Here is an 18,396-nt window from a genome sequence, read left to right on the forward strand (position 1 = left end):
GTATTATATTTTTTTTTGGATACAATACAGGTTATTATCTGGACATCTCTTTCGGACAGCTTCCTCTTGCGTTGACAGTCACTCCTGTTGGAGGTGGTTCGTTCGTCCGATGTGATGGTATGCCGACATTACCCTGTATAACATAGCTCTCGATACACCACAAAGACGTGCTGTCCTGGGCACAGATGAGCCAGTGAGACACGCACCAAAAATTTGTCCTCTTTTGAACTCCCATTATGTTGTGTGGACTGCACTATTCTTTGTACAGCTGTGCTATTGCTCTGCTAATTCAACCTTCACCCTCTGCTCTTACTGATGGAATGTAAAATCAGTGAAACCTCCAACACCATATTGGCCAGTGTTTCAGTTTCATTGTCCAACCCCTATATAAATAAATAAATAAATAAATATACACACACACAATTTTGCTGGCGAAAAGAAAAAAACTTTTCCTCTAGCGAAAAGAAAAAAAGAAAAAAAACATCCCCTACTTCCTTTTTCAACAGAAAGAGTGTAACACAGAAATGCATTAGAACAAAACCAAACCAAGGAAGAGGCCACATAAAGGAATACATATTTATTATCGCTCAATAAGGACTTCATTAAAATGCAGCAGTGTCAACATAACATGACATAGATTATCTGACATGTATGGCTAGTTACATAAACAGACAGTTTGACTTTAAAAGTTGACAAATTAAAGTTCACCTAAAACAGGATGTTGTATGATAAATTAAATATATCCTGTTAAAGACCTCACTCAGGCTAATTGTATTCATTGTTCCAGTGCATCAGAAGAGTCCAGAGCTTTCTCTCCTAAAGGCTGATTTATACTTCTGCGTCGGACCTTCGCCAGAGCCTCTACGCTGTAGGCAACACGTTGGTTTTCATTTATACTTCTGCGTCGTTGTCCGCGTTGACGTGCAATTCTAGCAGACCAATCACAGCGCTTGCGTCTGCGTAGAATTGACGCGTTGTTACATTTTTGGAGAGGTGCACATCAGGGTACGCCGAAGGGTACACACAGCCTACGACGTAGCTACGGCGTGAGTTCGGCTTAAGGGTCAAAGTACTGTATAAAGATGGATTTGCTTGAGAGAATCTGGATCTGTGTCATTTTTTAGATAAACAGTGTAATCAAGTTGTACTTCCTCGATCCATTGGCTGAGTGCTAAATTCTCTAGGAACTGGGAAAGAAAAAAACAACAACTTAGAATTGTTTCATCAAATCTTGATTGAATCTTGATGTATTGAATTATACTGCCAATCACAATCAGGAGACAAATACAGTAATATCAGAGACAGAGCAAAGCTTCTTACAACAGCATCCTGAAGTAGAGTAAGTGCTTCTTGAATGCCGGGTACAGTTACTAACAGTGCACCTTTCTTTCGGAAATTTTTATTAATAAACAGCCAAGCTCTGAAAAAGAAAAAATGTGTAATTTTAGTGTAAACCTTATTTAAGACACAATTACTATACTAATTATTCAATACTATACATAAAATGTCAATACTCTGATTATATTTTTTTGTCCGAGTACATTTTACCAATTCCAAACCACATCAATCTTAATAACTACTATTAATTTTGTGTATTATCATTTGTAAGTGATTTATAATTGTTAACAGGCATATCTAGTCCAATGGTCACACTTGCAATTTCTATAGAATTGCATAATATATAGTATTTCTATCGACTTGCATAATAATTATGCACGCACAATATATAATTTGTTTATTATAAAAAAAACATTTATTTATGCATTATTTCAATAAGATCTCTGCATGTTCTTAAGTACAATCACGGTTTGGCACTTACTGCATTTGATCACTTGGTTCCATGAAGAATTCAAAAACGTTGTTCATGATCAAAACGTCTGTATTTTGCACTAAGGCAGCCTGAGAGCGGATATCTGCATGAATCACCTATGTAGGGCACATTGAACATCTCTATAAACATACTATCTGGACAAAACAATGATCATACAAAAAAAATGAAAATAAGGTATGATCAATTACCTGAATTCTGTCACTGAAGCCATATTTTTGTACAGCCATAGTTTGAAGCTTGACAAACTCTGAACTTATTTCAACCCCCATAAGCTGAGATGCTGCACTGTAAAGGTAGCCCTGAAAAGAGAAAAAAATCAGAGGCAATAATGTATCATCAGAATCAGACCATGTTTTAAAAAGAAAGATAAAAGCTGGTGTAGCCTAGTGGATACAGATCTGGGCTGGTACGTAAAATGTTGCAGGTTTAAACCCAGTAGGGAAAGGCACTTAACCCCTGGTTGCCCCAGGGCGACTGTTACTGTTTCAGTATACTATAAACATCACTTAATTCACAATTGATAATGAGCTTAAGTGTGCTTAAACAAACATCATCAGCACTTTACCCCAAATAGCACAGCTCCTAATCTAGATCCCACATCCACCACCAGTTTTCCTGTGAGGTCTGGAAGAACGTTGCGGAATAGGAACTGGAGCTCCGGGATCGAGAATGAATGTGAGATGAACTCTTTGAAAAATTATTAATTGCATATTATGATGTTGCTTTTTATTGCATGAGTTTATGTACACAGCTAAGTATCCATGCAAACACTTACCCAACGGTGCTGTTCTGTGCGATCCACACTTGAGGCAGTAGTTGCGACTCATTTTTCCCTCTTCACACAATGAATCTACAGTTTCCTCATCATATAAGAATGCATCTACATGCACAGTGGGATGAGGTTTCTGTTGAGTCTAAAAGTTAAAGTGTGCTTTAGGATCTAACAGTGAAATGTAGTTGTGAATCCCAGAGCACAATGCTAAAAATCTAATACACAAACCTTCTGAATAGCCATGGTCTCTGAGGGAGCCATAGCCTCCAGTGGAAGGCAAGTCCTTAGGTCCTCTGCAATACTTTGAAGAATAACACTTTGGTTATCCACCAGGAAATCATCCAGATCACCTAAAAATGTAGATGAAAAACTGTTATAGACAGATTAATATTAGGGTAAACATTTTAACAAATAGATAACACTATATTCTTAATATACTGTATACTTAAGTTACATTAACCATTGCAAAATTGTTAATGTAAGTAAGCAATAATATGTCTAAATATGCAAATGGAGCATTGAATATGCACTAATTTACACAAATTTCCAGAACAGATATATGAACATTACATAAAGCCAGGATCAAAACTTAATTTTGTTGACATTTAGGAATAAATGTTATATAAAAAAGCCCATTAAAGATATTGTTATTGAAAGACGGGTCTATGCATTGTAATTACAAAGGCAAATAAATAAAGTATAGTAAAATAAACACTTAAATGTGTATGTTGGATGTTTTCTTTCCACTGGCAAGTTATTGACCAGTCCATTGACCAGTCCATGAAAAAACAATGATTGCCTTAAGTTTTTTTTGCATTAAGTCTAATAAGAACACGTGCTTACATCTTGCAAATAATCTAATCTTCAGCTAACAAGACAATAACAAAAGTTCCTGATTTTACCAGATGTTTTCAACCATTCTAGGAGTTTTGGAAGATATTGCCTCTCCGTCTTTGAAAACACCTGCAGAATTTCATTCTTTGCTTCGTTAAAATTCATCGATTCAAGCTCTTGATACTTATTTTACGCCAATCACAATCTAGGTTACCAGCATAGGCTACTACTACTGAGCAACACGTATGAGCCTGCGGTAGAATCAGTGGGAAGAGTATTGTTTAAGGTAGAACTTTACATTTTTGTGAACATCAACCTGATATTATAAATATTCCAGGTTATAATTCATTTTGTAATTTAAATCGCCTTAATTAGATTTGAATGACTCTTAAAAGTAAACATTTTTACCATATTTTTTTTTTTTTTTTCGTTGTAATCAATTTTATCTACTGCTGTGCCACCTTAACATAAGCTTCCATAATTTTGCCTCATGATCTCTAATATAAAGGATATTTTAAAAAGAAACAATAATGGTATAATTTATATTCTAATTTATATACACAGAGATATAAAAATATTACACCCAAGTTAAGTGAATGAAAACGAATCTAAACTATAAATAATCAAAAAAAATATTTTAAAATAAAAAAGGCGAACTTTTGTTTTACACGGAAGTAAAGTCACGTCACGGGAAGTTGGGGGTTAGATGACGTTTGTAGTCGCTTTTCCACTCGCCGAAAAACAGCTGCTGCGAGTTTAGGTAAGTAATGTTTAATCGAAACATATCTCTATATCTTAATATTTCGGACGTCGAACGTTTTAAACTGACATGGGGTTGACTTAAACATGAATTAAATCCTGTATTTAAGTAAATCAACAACGGCTGTGCGGGTTAGCGGCTCTCTTGGCCTCTTTTCAGCATAGAGCTTAAGTCAGTCTTAACAGACATTCAAATATATAATATAAAACTATGATGATTTCATAACAGTTTAAAGACTCGTGTGTGCCAACATTTGTGTTTTGATGTAGTTTCGATACATGGCTTAAGTATGCCAGATTCATCCAAATCGTACAGTCCATAGCTGGTAATAACAAACATTCAAATTTATAATATAATGATTTCATAATAGTTTAAATACTCATGTGTGTGCCAACATTTGTTGTAGTCAAATGTAGTCATATAGTCCCGATACATGGCTTAAAATGTTTATCCAAACCGTACAGTGCATAGCTGGTAATAACATAACAGCTCATCCATTTTTGTTTGACATTTTCTGATTTGTATTTGCCTAGAGAGGTTGAAAACATCATTGTACTGGTTCCACTGAAGTCTCGAGGTTCAGAGTGAGCAGTGACAGGAGGGTTGTTTTGGGGGAAACCCCATCACATTGGAAAGTCTCATTCTCATAACAAGTAAGGAAATGCATATTAGATCAATCACAATTGTAATGTCATCACTCAAGTCCTACTCAATGGCTTTGTGACTGGAAGCTGGTCATCTGTTAAATCTCTTTCTCTTTTATTTGTTGCAGGTTGGCAGCTCTTTAACCGCAAAAATGGTTTTAGCTGATCTTGGGAGGAAAATAACCTCAGCTTTGAGGTCTCTGAGCAATGCCACCATTATCAACGAGGAGGTACAGTGAACATAATGCATTTTGGGCTTGTTAAGCATTGCGGTCCATCATAAAAGGCTAACTTGTTTACAATTTTCCTTAGGTATTAAATGCTATGCTCAAGGAAGTCTGTGCTGCCCTGCTGGAGGCTGATGTGAATATCAAGTTGGTAAAGCAGCTTAGAGAAAATGTCAAGTATGTAACAAGAGTTTTTGTCTTTTTAATGGTAAATTCCCGATTATAGAATGCCTGTTCTCTCTATAACCGCTCTATGATTTCAGGGCAGCCATTGATCTGGAGGAGATGGCCTCTGGGCTGAACAAGAGAAGAATGATCCAGCATGCTGTTTTCAAGGAACTTGTCAAGGTAAGTAATTGTTTCCTTTGTTTGTCTCTGTTCGAGGAGACTCTGATCTCCTGCTCAGGAGATCTCTATTTTTTAAAGGAGGAGAGAAATGATATTAAACCAAATTGAATTGACCGCTAGATGATAGGAATGTATTCTATAAGATGAATACTGAGTGCTTTTAATTGCAGCTGGTGGATCCTGGAGTCAAAGCCTGGACTCCCACAAAGGGAAAGAACAACGTTATCATGTTTGTGGGTCTGCAGGGCAGTGGGAAAACCACAACATGTTCAAAGGTGAGCAGTTCTTGGGTATTTGCCCAGATTTTTAGACCTTTTACAGACATTTTATATTATACACCTCTTTTTATACAGCTAGCAAGAATGGTCTTTTTCCTTTTTATTAGTTGGCATACTACTTCCAAAGAAAAGGATGGAAAACATGTTTGATATGCGCCGACACATTCAGAGCAGGTAAAGTCCACTCTGTCTTTACATGTGTTTGCACACTAATACTTTCTGAACTTAAGGGGAAAAAAAGTCAAATTGTTTTTTTTGTTTTTAAAGGTGCCTTCGACCAACTCAAGCAAAATGCAACAAAAGCCAGAATACCCTTTTATGGGAGGTAATAAAAGCGTTATTTCCTATATTATTTCTTGTTACAGTTGCATTTTTTCACCAAACCTAATCTTTGATTCATGTTGGTGTGACTTAATAGTTACACAGAAATGGATCCAGTGATCATAGCTGCTGAGGGTGTGGAAAAATTCAAGACAGAAAACTTTGAAATAATCATTGTGGACACTAGTGGTAGACATAAACAGGAAGACTCACTTTTTGAGGAAATGCTTCAGGTGTCAAATGCTGTGGTAAGAGAGAGACGTCTTCTGTTTTGATCAAGTAAAGCAATAAAGATAGAAAAATATAAATTATATAATAATAAAGCTTGATGTTTTGTGGCTGTTACTGTCTGTTCCCACAGCAACCTGACAACATAGTGTATGTGATGGATGCCTCCATTGGTCAGGCTTGTGAGGCTCAGGCTAAGGCCTTCAAAGACAAGGTAGATGTGGCTTCTGTTATTGTCACCAAACTGGACGGCCATGCCAAAGGTGGTGGTGCACTCAGTGCGTAAGTACACACTTTATGCTTTGTACTTTCAGTAAAGTAAAAAAATGAAAGAGTTTACAGACAATTTATGTTTACAGTGTGGCGGCCACAAAGAGTCCCATCATATTTATCGGCACAGGCGAGCACATTGACGACTTTGAGCCTTTCAAGACTCAGCCCTTCATAAGCAAACTGCTCGGTAAGGATTTGAAATACTGCTGAGCTTCTGTCAAAACCTTCAGATAAAAGATTTAAACGCACAAACCTCTTGTCGTTGGAACTGTGCTATTTATGTTGCATTTCTTATTTTTCCTCTAGGAATGGGAGATATTGAGGGACTGATTGACAAAGTGAACGAACTAAAGCTTGATGACAACGAGGAGCTAATTGACAAGCTCAAACATGGTAACTATAACATGTCTATAAGAATGTGTATTTTTGTGTTTTCAATGCCATTTTTTGGACAATAAGATATTTTCCAGTGTTTTTCTTTTTCATGCGACATTTCTCTCTCTTAGGTCAGTTTACACTCAGGGACATGTATGAACAGTTTCAGAACATCATGAAAATGGGACCTTTTGGTCAGATCATGGTAATGCCAACCTTAACTGAAGGGATGTCTAATTATGATTACCCACAGAGTAGTTCTTTTCTCACAATTTCTGTTTTTCTTTGTTTGTTTTAGGGCATGATCCCAGGCTTTGGAACAGATTTCATGAGCAAAGGAAATGAACAGGAGTCTATGGCCCGACTAAAGAAACTCATGACAATAATGGATAGCATGAATGACCAGGGTATGTGCTTCTTAAATTCTTTTAATACGGTCTTAAAACTTATATGTAAATAAAGCATTGACTAGCCTAAATAGAGTGCTTCAAGCATGACATCAAACCCCGGAAGATTAATTCTGCAACAACAACAAACGTCCACATTGACGAGCACTTTTGTAAGGGGGTTATGAGAGAGCCGCAAATTTAGTTAAAAGAATAAGAAGATATTTTTATTGGTCATAACTTCTGGAGAAAATAGCGCAGTCACAGGACCAAGATGAAATTTCTAGAGCTCTTGTGTCGACTGCCAGCGTTCACGCACGAAATCAGCTATGCCTTTGACTGTACGCATACGTTACAACTTTAATAGCGTACACATAAAAAAAACGAAGCATACTTTGGGCTTTAGATGTTTTGTTCTACAACGTAAACTGCACACACTCACACCCCAAATGTTCTTATCTAGTTACTTATCAGAAACATGTTTTTTAAAGGAATAGTTCACTCAAAAATGAAAATTCTGTAATTTACGCACACTCAAGTTTTTCCAAACCTGTATGAATTTCTTTTTTGTGCTAAACAAAAGAAAGATATTTTGAAGAATTTCGGTAACCAGACAGCAGAGGCGTAAAGTCCAGGTTCAGAAAGTAAAAGTCCTCCTCAGTATTTTGTTCCAATCACCTGGGTTTGCTAATTAGCACAGTTCTTCAGCCAGGAGATATACTAATTAGTGAAATCTGCTGGCTGAGTTCATGGGTGGAATAAACATATGGCAGGACTTTTACTTTCTGACCCGTGGACTTTACACCTCTGCCAGACAGTTGATGGACCCCATTGACTTGACATTCTTCAAAATATGATTTTGTGTTCAGCAGAAGAAAAATTCATACAGGTTTGAAACAACTTGAGGGTGAGTAAATGATAGAATTTAAATTAAGTGAACTATTATTTTAAATAAACATTGCTGCTTCAAAATTTGTGTTTTAGATGTGTGTGTAATTTGCGTTGTAGAACAAAACGTCCAAGTATCAAGTTGTTTACCACAGACCTTATTTTACTCCATATATTGGAAAAAAAAACATGATTAAAAAAAAAACCCATTGAAAAATCTTGAGGGAACCGTTGGCGAATTAGTCTTTTGGTTTTTGACGTTACGTCTGCAGCACTCTATTGGAAAATTTTAGGCATAGTTCTGAACTTGACCGGTTCAGTTAACATATTGTGCTTTTTCCAACTCAGAACTCGACAACAAGGATGGCGCCAAGCTCTTCAGTAAACAGCCTAACCGCATCCAGCGAGTGGCCCGGGGATCTGGAGTGGCTACCAGGGACGTACAAGAGTTGCTCACCCAGTACACAAAGTTTGCGCAGATGGTCAAGAAAATGGGAGGCATCAAAGGCTTGTTTAAAGGTTGAGTGATTTGTATCCAATGCTTGTAAACCAGCCAAACATGATACATTCATTCAGGCATTTAAAATCAGTGACTCATTGTATCATTGTTTTGAAGGAGGGGACATGTCCAAGAACGTCAACCCGTCACAGATGGCGAAACTGAACCAGCAGATGGCTAAAATGATGGATCCCAGAGTGCTTCATCACATGGGTATGAGCTTCCTTAAAACCATAACATGCTTTAGTTGTTGCTTGACCATTGACTTACCTTTACTATAGATGGGCGTGATGTTGCATGCAAGAACCTACTTAAAATGCACTTTTCAATATCATGTCATCAGGAGATATGTAAGGATTTTTGAATATCGATTATTGTTGTAAAAGCTTTACTTAAAGACAACTGTCTTTGTTTATTTGCAAGGTGGCATGGCTGGACTGCAGTCCATGATGAGGCAGTTTCAGCAGGGAGCTGCTGGCAACATGAAAGGCATGATGGGATTTAACAACATGTGAACCTCTGATCCTGCAAACAGAGGATGCAAACGATGGTTTTAGCAAACAAAACCTGGGCAGATGAAGATGGTTTGATTTCTGTGTCTTGCCACATATAATTTAATTCTTTAAAAGGTGTAAAACATTTAACAAAGACTCATTTAAATGTAAAGCCCAGTCTTTCTGGAGCAGAAAAATGGGGACTGTTAGAAGAAATGTTGCTTCCTGAGATCAAGTCCAGGGATTGTTTAAAATGTCTTGTGATGTCAGAGAGTGTTCATCTTGGCAAATATCACACAGGCATCTGAGTGCTTCACAAAAGTTGTCAACCAAAATGACAACTGACTTTTACTATCTCTAAGCTGGATTACAGGTAAAGCCGTAAAGGTTATATGATTTTACAGTAATTGCTATGAACATCTTCATAGCATAATATATTCATGAGTAGAAATCATGGTTTATTGTATAATTGACTATTTCTGATTTCTTGGTTTGCCATAGAAAAGCTTTGGCTTTGTATCAGAGAGGAATACAGTAGTTGCAAAAGAGTACGTGGCAATATTTTTGTCATAACGTTATAATAAAATTTATATGGCAACATTTTAACAGCAGTTGTCTTATTATCCTTTTTGATTATGCTGAAATGTCATCAAATATTTAACTTGTGTTTTTTTAACATACTGACCATAGTACTTTCACTGTTTATGTACATTTGAAATCCAGACAAAGCAACAGCTTGATAAATTTGCACAGAGATTAGTTGGTCAAATTTTTGTTGTATCCCTGGTTAAATGATTTTAATTGCTTAAAAAAAAAGTAAATTACTAAAATGCTTTTAAATTGTAAATTCTTGCTGTGAATGTAAATTGTTCACATTTTAAGTTTTGTATTGCTTTTAATGCAAAAATCAAGGAAACTGCAATTAAAGATAATGATGCATCATGAAACATACATAAAATGTTTGTTTGTAAAAAGATAGTTTATCGCTTTAATACTTAAATTGTATTCATTACAATTTAATACATTTATTGATCCAATTAATTCTATGTGGGGAAACTGATTTGCTTCTAATATAATGTCTATAAAATATTTTCATATCGAAGAATTACAAAATCAAGAATACAATGTTATTGCATGAAAAAAAATGGTCATCAGTGTTAAAAATGCGTCACTACTTTATTAATACTTTACTAATACATAGATAAAAAAATATTATATTTTAATTTAATTAAATTAGTAATTTAAGTAAAAGATATTTCTTGCATAATTATCTTGAATATTATGCAGTTTCTCAAAGATAAAATGTACAATTCAACTCTTGAAGTGCATCATGAAATGAGTCTCGGGCTCTTGACGTGGCACCGACTCCATGTTGAGTTGATACGTCATCAGCTCGAGAGCTCGCGCCCGTGAGCGCGCCGCTGTCTGTCACTGACTGAGAGTCTCCGAGGAAACACTCAATCAAGGCTTCAGGTATGTTATAACACAACTTTCCCTTTACAACTAGATGATAATTTAAATTACGTTAATGATTCGATCAATGTTTACGATTGTAGAGCGTTAGATGGACTGTAGCTCAAGAAATCGAGGGTTTAAAGGACATTTAGCTTGAAGTCAGTGTTGACTGGAAGCATCGTATCTACAAACAGGCAGGCATTCACATCACAAGGTGATGTTAACTGGAGTGTTTGATCATGTCTTTATGAAGTAGCACTAGTTGTAGCACTCAAGTTGTGTTCTTGTTGGTGTAAGATGAGTAGTATTTCCTAAGCTAACGTTACCGAACTAGCTTTCTGTGGCTAATTTTGGAGGGTGGGCTGATGCCCCCAGTGGACCACCCAGTTCAAGTAAACTAAACTAAAATAAACTAAACTTATTCAACAAAGTTGAATGTGTCTGTATAGCTGACTATATAGCCATAGTTTTATGTCTTTCCTTGAGAGAAAGAAATAATCCTACATTTTCTATTAGCCTTATAATGTTAGCATAGTCACTGATTTGAAAACTATGCAGACTGTTGCATTATTTATCTTGTATCCTATTATTTCCCCAAAAGTGTTTTAATTTGCACACTTGGCTGTTTCTAATGTCCTCTCTCATTGGTCTGTTCTTCTCAGCTGCACATGTGGCTTTTTTTCTTTTTCTTTTTTTGGGTGCTCAGTAGTCAGGGCTTGGTCTGTGAAGGGGTTTCAAACACAACTTTACATTAACACACACACACACACGTTCAAAAGTTTGGAAACATTATTTTTTTTAAATGTTTTTGAAAGAAGTTTCTTATGCTCATCAAGGCTGCATATTTGATTACAAATACAGAAAAACAGTAATACTGTGCAATGTTTTTATAATTTAAAATAACTTTGCTATTTGAATATATTTTAAAATGTAATTTATTCATGTGATGCAAAGCTAACTTTTCAGCATCATTACTCTAGTCTTCAGTGTCACATGATCCTTCAGAAATCATTCTAATATACTGATTTATTATCAATGCTGGAAACTTTTTTTCAGGATTCTTTGATGAATAAAAAGTTTAAAGAGAACAGCATTTATTTAAAATAGAAATCTTTATATATACTCTACCATTCAAACGGTTGGGGTCAGTGATTTATTTTAAATTGTTAAATTGATAAAAAGTTATAGTAAAGATTTATATTGATAGAAAAGAATTCTATTTTGTATAAATGCTGTTATTTTTAACTTTTCATCACAGGTTCCAAAAAGTATTAAGCAGCACAACTGTTTGATGATTTAATGATCAACTGTTTAATGATTTCTGAAGGATCATGTGACACTGAGGCTGAAAATCCAGCTTTGCATCACAGAAAAAAAATATATTTTAAACTTAAGTTATAATAGAAAATCATTATTTTAAATTGTAATAATATTTCACAATATTACTGTTTTTTTTTTATCAAATAAATGCAGGCGTGATGAGCATAAGAGACTTCTTTCGAAAACATTAAAAAAGTAATGTTTCAAACTTTTGCCCAGTATATACTGAAATTCTGTCTTAATATATACGTAGCTACCTTTATATTTTAGGACAGGGGTTTCTCTCAAAGGCTATCATATGTTGATGACCTTGGCTTTTTTTTTTTCAAAAAGTTTGAAAACCACCTAGTAGGCATCATTTCTGTGCATCAAAGTCACGGTCAGACAAGGATATAGGCTGTTACTCAAACCCTAGTGAGATGCCTACCTAGATGGCATTTGTCATCATAGGTGCTTTCTGAACAGAGCTTCTATCTCTTATCTCATTCCTGCTTTTAATGATGTGTGATGAGACGTTATAGTTTGCCCTATGTCCAAAGAGTAATGATGAATCAGACTGGGCTGGCCTGTCTCTGTAATATACACACAGATCAGATTGCATGTCTTATTTGAATACATCACTGGGTAAATTTCTGTAGTGACTGTTTCACTGCTTGATCTTTTAGTTGTTCCTCCATTAAGATGCCATTACATGGAAATCAGTAGTGCTCCATCTGTAAAGTGTGTGTATAACTTGTAGATTCCAGAGGGTGCTATGGCGACCTTCCAGGAGTTCATCCAGCAGAACGAGGACCGCGATGGCGTCCGTTTCAGTTGGAACGTTTGGCCGTCCAGTCGTCTGGAAGCCACGCGTATGGTGGTTCCCGTGGCCTCCCTGTTCACCCCGCTGAAAGAGCGTCCGGATCTTCCCCCGATTCAGTACGAGCCGGTGCTGTGCAGCCGGGCCACGTGCCGAGCTGTGCTCAATCCTCTGTGGTAAGTCTTGTTAAGTCAGAGCAGACAGCATAATGAGTTCACAGATGGAGGATCTTCTACTTATCCATTGCAGTAATTTCCAAATAAACACATTTATTATGAAAGCTGGATACATTATATGCGATGCTCTAATATTATTATGCTTCTGTTTTTTTCTTTTTCCATTGTTTGCACAATCAGTCAAGTGGATTACAGGGCAAAACTCTGGGCGTGCAACTTCTGTTATCAGAGAAATCAGGTAAAGTCTTTGCAGTTTTAAAAAGAGTAGGGCTGAAGCTCACACAGTCAATTAATTGATGAAAAAATCTAAAATGATTTATTATTTATAATAATAATAATAATAATAAATGCATCCATTAATTACAAAATTGTTATTCCACATCCTGCCCAATGTTGTCCTCAAAATATGCAATTTGCAGTGTAAACAAACATAGTGAATGTATTTATGTAAATGTATGTACCAAAGGCTCTGTGCAGTTACATGACTAATCAATAATCAAATTTGTTGTTGATTATTTTCATTATTGATTTTATCATGTTGTTGAAGCCCTGGAAAAGTGCATTGTCATTTAATCATTGGCTTAAACAATATCCTGTCATAGTTCCCTCCAACTTATGCTGGAATATCAGAGGTCAACCAACCGGCTGAGCTTCTCCCACAGTTCTCCACTATTGAATATGTTGTCCAGGTATCACCTTTAATTAATTACCTTTCATTGCCATAGAAATACTGGACACTAGACGTGGAATCATGAATAGCTACTGATACTGTTTCTTTTCTGTAGCGTGGTGTGCAGATGCCTCTGAACTTCCTGTATGTGGTGGACACATGTATGGAAGACGATGATCTGCAGGCGCTGAAGGAGTCTCTTCAGATGTCCCTCAGTCTGCTGCCTCCCACTGCTCTGGTGGGCCTCATCACGTTTGGACGCATGGTCCAAGTTCACGAGCTGGGCTGTGAAGGCATCTCTAAGAGCTACGTCTTCAGGGGAACCAAAGACCTCAGTGCTAAACAGCTCCAGGTGAAGGTTTCATGCATGAGAAACTAATTTAAGATACAAGTGTTTGACTGAACTAGTCGGCACAAGTGTCTCTTAATATGCAATATTTTAATTTCATGTACAGGAGATGCTTGGCTTGACTAAAGCAGCTGCACCGCAGGCAGGCCGAGGTCCACAACAGCCTCAGGTTCCTTCGTCAAACAGGTGTGCTAAGTTCAACAGCCTCTTCAAGCTATATAGATGAATAATTACTTTGCATAATCAAATTGAAGCTTGCAAGAACCTTGATAACTGTTCATAGGACAGCTTCTGTTTTCTTCTATATATTTAAAGGGGTCATGACATGAGAAATCAAATATTGACGTGATCTATTGAAATATGAGTGGTCTTTGTACCATTTTTAAAAATCCTGCAAGTTTCATAGCTTAAAACATCCTCCTCATTATAAACAAAGCATTTATTTAATCAAGGTCCAAAAACGTTTCGTTTTGATATTGCGGGATCTGTGACGTCACACGGGTGAATACATTTACATATCACCGCTTCAAGAGCAAGACATCGACGAATAGTTTTACATCATCGCACCATAGGTCCTGCCCACTGGCATTCATGTGAGCGTCACATTGCGTCAAAAGCAAATAGAACCCATTATAATCAGACAATGTCTACACTGGATACAGCATACAGATGCGCATTCAGTTTCTGACACACTCCATGTGCTTGAGTCTGTCGACAACAGGACAAATGGAAGAGTGAAAGAACATTGACTCGTCCAGTTTAAACAGCTCATTTGTGTCTCTGTACAGACTTTAGAACAGGGAACGACAACTGGCGGCCCGCGGGCCAAAACTGGCCCGCCAGCAATATTTTCTGGCCTGCCGGATTATTTTGGAAGTCCTAAATGCTGCACAAAACTCTTCCACTACTTGAGAAAAGCCGTAGTCGCGCGGCGATTTCACCGCCGCATACTGTGTGAAACACCCATAGGGAATCATGCGGCGCGGGATTACATTTTAAAGTATAACTGTGCGTTCACACCGGACGCAAATAGCGCATCAAATTTGCGCCTGCCGCATCTAGTTATACGCTTGACCACTTTGTGTCCATTCGCGCGTCAAAAGACGGTAGCGGTCAGAACTCTGGTGTAGGCTACTTTGGACGGAGCGGGCGGTCTGACTGACAATAGCCCACTCCCGAAATCTTTTGACAGCGTATCCGCACTTAATTCTGACCACTTGTACACCTAGCTCTGAGGAGCTGTTTGGTACTGAAACCATTGTCAGTCAACAACATTCTTTTTTTGCAAGGATGTTTGAAATAGTTCGGCAGAAAATAGCCTACTTCATTTGTCAGTAGGGCAATATGATTTTCGTTTATGTTGCTTAGAAATTTGAGTGATAGGCTTTGTCCTATTTAATTTATGTTAGGCTATTTATATTTCATATTTTTTTTCTGTGGCATTTTTTTTTCTCTGCTGACAGTACAATGTTAAAATAGCCTAATATTTATATTGACACGAACACAATTTTTGTATAGCATTTATTATAGGCTACTTAATCTCATTCTTTCCTTTAGAGACATTTGAATGTGAGATTATGGAAACGAGATCTAAATTTTGCGGAACCGTCAGGTCGGGAAATAAAGCTGGTTAAATGTTTGTTCGGAGCATTTTGTTTTGTAAACGAGGCACAGTGTAATGGTAAAGTGTAATGTAAAGAAATTTTTGTTGAAAAATTAAGTAGCCCAACTGTATTGGAGCTGACAGCAGCTGCATCACAAACCGCAAGTAAATGATTTCATAATGTTTTGTCTGTAAATGACTGTTTAATATGGGTTATGTTTTCAAAACACTTATCAACAGTGGGTACTGTTGATACTGTTTCCTATGCAATGACGTAAGCCAATCATAAAAGTGGCCGTTTACTGACAAGCCGTAAAGGAGCCGTCCATTGATAAAGGATCATTTCAGACAAAGGGGCAGAATGAAGGTTGAAAATAATAGTTTTTCCGTATATATATGTTTTTTTTTGTGTGTGTGTGCAAACCATTATAAGTGAACCTTAAGGAACATATTAAAATAATAAATAAAAAAAATCCATGTCATGGTCCCTTTAATATATCTTTGGGGTTGTGTTGGAATATGGTGGTCACTGATTTTATATGTGCTCAGGTTTCTTCAGCCGGTACAGAAGATAGATATGAATCTGACAGATTTGCTGGGAGAGCTGCAGAGAGACCCCTGGCCCGTCACTCAAGGCAAACGACCACTGAGATCACTTGGAGTGGCCCTTTCCATTGCTGTCGGTCTGTTAGAGGTGACTGTCAGGATTTATGTTATTATCTTTAATGGTTTGCTGTGCTGGCAGCTTTGCTACCAGCTGCAGTTACAAAATTATAAGTTTACATTACCGGTTTGGACACACCTTCTCATTCTTTATTATTACTATTTTCCACACTTTTGACTAGAGCTGCTTGATAAATCAGTAAAAGATAGCAGTATCGACTCAAATACCCACACTATTTTTATTCCTAAATAAAAATAATTCAACTATGTCTATTAAACCTTTGAGCAATATGATCACAGTGGAGCATTCAAGTCTGCGTTGGCGTTTCAGCTGAGCCAGAGAAAGCAGTTGTATAAAACCACTTCACAACCAGTCTTTTCAAACACACAGTATCATTATTTCTGTTTCAATAATTCAAATTATCACAAAAGTAAAGGCATATATTTTATAGTTCAGATATAAACACTAATGTCTATGGTAGTGATCAAAATGGAGTAAATCACCTTTTGAAAGTAACTTGACACTTCAAATAAATATTGTATCAGTTACATCATTACACAGTAGGTGGCGACAAATGACTGTTAAAAAAAGTATTTATTAAATCATTCCTTAAAGAGATTTGTTCAAAAACACTAACTCATCCAGTAATGAAACTTTGAGTCTTTATGAGTGAGTCAATGAATCATTCACTCAAACCAAAAGTTTTTCAAAAACACTGCAGCAATTCACATTTTGTCAGAACCTCTAGTAAATGAAATGTTATTTTGTTTTGTTGTCTACTCAGAGTAGTGGGAGAATCGTGATCTCTGTTTTTAAACAAAAAAATAGTAATTCTCAGTTTTTCCTTAATTGTGCAGCTCTACTTTGGACTAATAATAAAGGAATAAAAAAAAAATGAAATGACACAAACAGAAGTATGGGAATTGTCGTACAGCTTCTTCAAGCTCAACATCATGAAGGGCATCTTGAGATGCTTGTTAAACAGTATTTAAGAAATTACTATGTATGCTGAGTAGTTGCTGACTGCTATTTTTATTCACTATTCTGCTCAGAAATGCATAATTTGTAATGAAAATGTAGTTTTCTAAAAACTTCACATGTATGCACAACTTATATTTATATTATATTTATATTTGCATTAAGCCTTTATCTCAAAAGGTTTTTAAGATCATGAAAGGCATAAATTCATTAGTGCCCAAACACTGAATTGGTCGTCTTACTCTAACTTTGTGCTTGTTTATTGTTTCCCTCCATTTACTTCCCTCTTGCAGTGCACTTACCCTAACACTGGCGCTCGCATCATGGCTTTCATCGGTGGACCCTCCACTCAGGGTCCAGGCATGGTGGTAGGAGATGAACTGAAAACACCTATTAGATCCTGGCATGACATCGAGAAGGACAATGCCAAGTTCATGAAGAAAGGCACTAAAGTGAGTTTTCCCGTATTTGTTGTCTGTTTTATTGGCTTGGTAGAAGTACCCACATACTGGTGGTACCAATGCTTTCATGAAGGTGAAGTATCTTCAAGTGGCTGTACTCTTTTAAAAATGTGATGTCACAAAGGTGCATTGGAAGGTTTACAATCTATTTGACATTTCAGAGCAGAACACAGTAATATCAGAGTTATTATCTGGAAAAACCTGCATATTTTTTCTTAAATATGATATGTGTGAAAACTGGCAATTAGCTGGTTTTAAAAAACTTATGCTCATAATTCTTACTTGATTTGAGTTTACATTTATGCATTTGGTACACACTTACTGTACATTGGAAGGTAGACGTTTTGACCCAAGTTCTTACTTTCCATGACCTTGGTGTAGATAATGCCATGATCCACTAATTTGGGAAAGCCTTCTTGTAGCCTAAACAGTTTGAAGTTTTTGCACACATTTAAAATGGTATTTTTCCCTTGTAGCACTATGAAGCCTTGGCCAACCGTGCCGCCGCCAATGGACACATCGTTGATATTTATGCATGCGCTCTGGATCAGACAGGATTACTGGAAATGAAGTGCTGCACCAACTATACAGGGTAAGTAACTCAAAAAAGGGTTTCAGAATACTGATAGAGTATGCTTGGAGATTTGACTTGACATTGGTGAATATTAAAACATGTTGAGAGTCAAGAAAGCAAATCTAGACATATTCTCATTCCCAAGATTTTAAGTACGAGCGAATTTGAGAAACTCTCTTCCTTCGCCAT

At 36.6% G+C, this 18,396-nt stretch overlaps 3 protein-coding genes across 3 annotated transcripts in view; 2 read left to right on the plus strand and 1 right to left on the minus strand.

The window, feature by feature from the left end:
- Nucleotides 1-562: 562 nt before the first annotated feature.
- Nucleotides 563-3,696, minus strand: LOC311072332 (uncharacterized protein). The gene is made up of 8 exons (XM_084097295.1): nt 3,506-3,696; nt 2,832-2,953; nt 2,607-2,745; nt 2,397-2,518; nt 2,020-2,130; nt 1,820-1,926; nt 1,321-1,420; nt 563-1,187 (listed from the first exon to the last, which is right to left on the minus strand). Exons 1-8 carry the CDS (start codon nt 3,600-3,602, stop codon nt 1,065-1,067), a joined length of 921 nt encoding a protein of 306 aa, XP_083953421.1. The 5' UTR covers nt 3,603-3,696; the 3' UTR covers nt 563-1,064.
- Nucleotides 3,697-4,103: 407 nt separating this feature from the next.
- srp54 (signal recognition particle 54) lies at nt 4,104-9,764 on the plus strand. Its single transcript, XM_084096258.1, has 17 exons — nt 4,104-4,197; nt 4,731-4,850; nt 4,970-5,071; nt 5,154-5,245; nt 5,332-5,416; nt 5,587-5,691; nt 5,802-5,868; nt 5,962-6,019; nt 6,113-6,263; nt 6,377-6,525; nt 6,603-6,703; nt 6,823-6,909; nt 7,023-7,096; nt 7,190-7,298; nt 8,514-8,684; nt 8,782-8,877; nt 9,088-9,764. Exons 3-17 carry the CDS (start codon nt 4,994-4,996, stop codon nt 9,177-9,179), a joined length of 1,515 nt encoding a protein of 504 aa, XP_083952384.1. The 5' UTR covers nt 4,104-4,197; nt 4,731-4,850; nt 4,970-4,993; the 3' UTR covers nt 9,180-9,764.
- Nucleotides 9,765-10,537: 773 nt separating this feature from the next.
- Nucleotides 10,538-18,396, plus strand: part of sec23a (Sec23 homolog A, coat complex II component) — a 28,372-nt gene continuing 20,513 nt past the window's right edge. Inside the window, exons 1-9 of the mRNA XM_084096721.1 lie at nt 10,538-10,631; nt 12,673-12,908; nt 13,089-13,146; nt 13,511-13,597; nt 13,694-13,930; nt 14,034-14,113; nt 16,080-16,224; nt 17,466-17,624; nt 18,110-18,225. Of these exons, the coding sequence (XP_083952847.1) occupies nt 12,688-12,908; nt 13,089-13,146; nt 13,511-13,597; nt 13,694-13,930; nt 14,034-14,113; nt 16,080-16,224; nt 17,466-17,624; nt 18,110-18,225 (1,103 nt within the window). The 5' untranslated portion in view covers nt 10,538-10,631; nt 12,673-12,687. The remainder of the gene's footprint in view (nt 10,632-12,672; nt 12,909-13,088; nt 13,147-13,510; nt 13,598-13,693; nt 13,931-14,033; nt 14,114-16,079; nt 16,225-17,465; nt 17,625-18,109; nt 18,226-18,396) is intronic.

This window comes from Abramis brama (assembly GCF_963993115.1).
Source record: "Abramis brama genome assembly, chromosome: 21".
NCBI lineage: Eukaryota > Metazoa > Chordata > Actinopteri > Cypriniformes > Leuciscidae > Abramis > Abramis brama.

Coding starts and splice junctions, on each gene's coding strand:
- LOC311072332 (XM_084097295.1), bottom strand. CDS start 3,602: ATGAATTTTAACGAAGCAAAGAATGAAATTCTGCAGGTGTTTTCAAAG. Junction 2,746..2,831: donor AGACCATGGCTATTCAGAAG/GTTTGTGTATTA, acceptor TTTAACTTTTAG/ACTCAACAGAAACCTCATCC. Junction 2,131..2,396: donor TAGGAGCTGTGCTATTTGGG/GTAAAGTGCTGA, acceptor TTCTCTTTTCAG/GGCTACCTTTACAGTGCAGC.
- srp54 (XM_084096258.1), top strand. CDS start 4,994: ATGGTTTTAGCTGATCTTGGGAGGAAAATAACCTCAGCTTTGAGGTCT. Junction 6,020..6,112: donor AGAATACCCTTTTATGGGAG/GTAATAAAAGCG, acceptor GTGACTTAATAG/TTACACAGAAATGGATCCAG. Junction 7,299..8,513: donor GGATAGCATGAATGACCAGG/GTATGTGCTTCT, acceptor TTTCCAACTCAG/AACTCGACAACAAGGATGGC.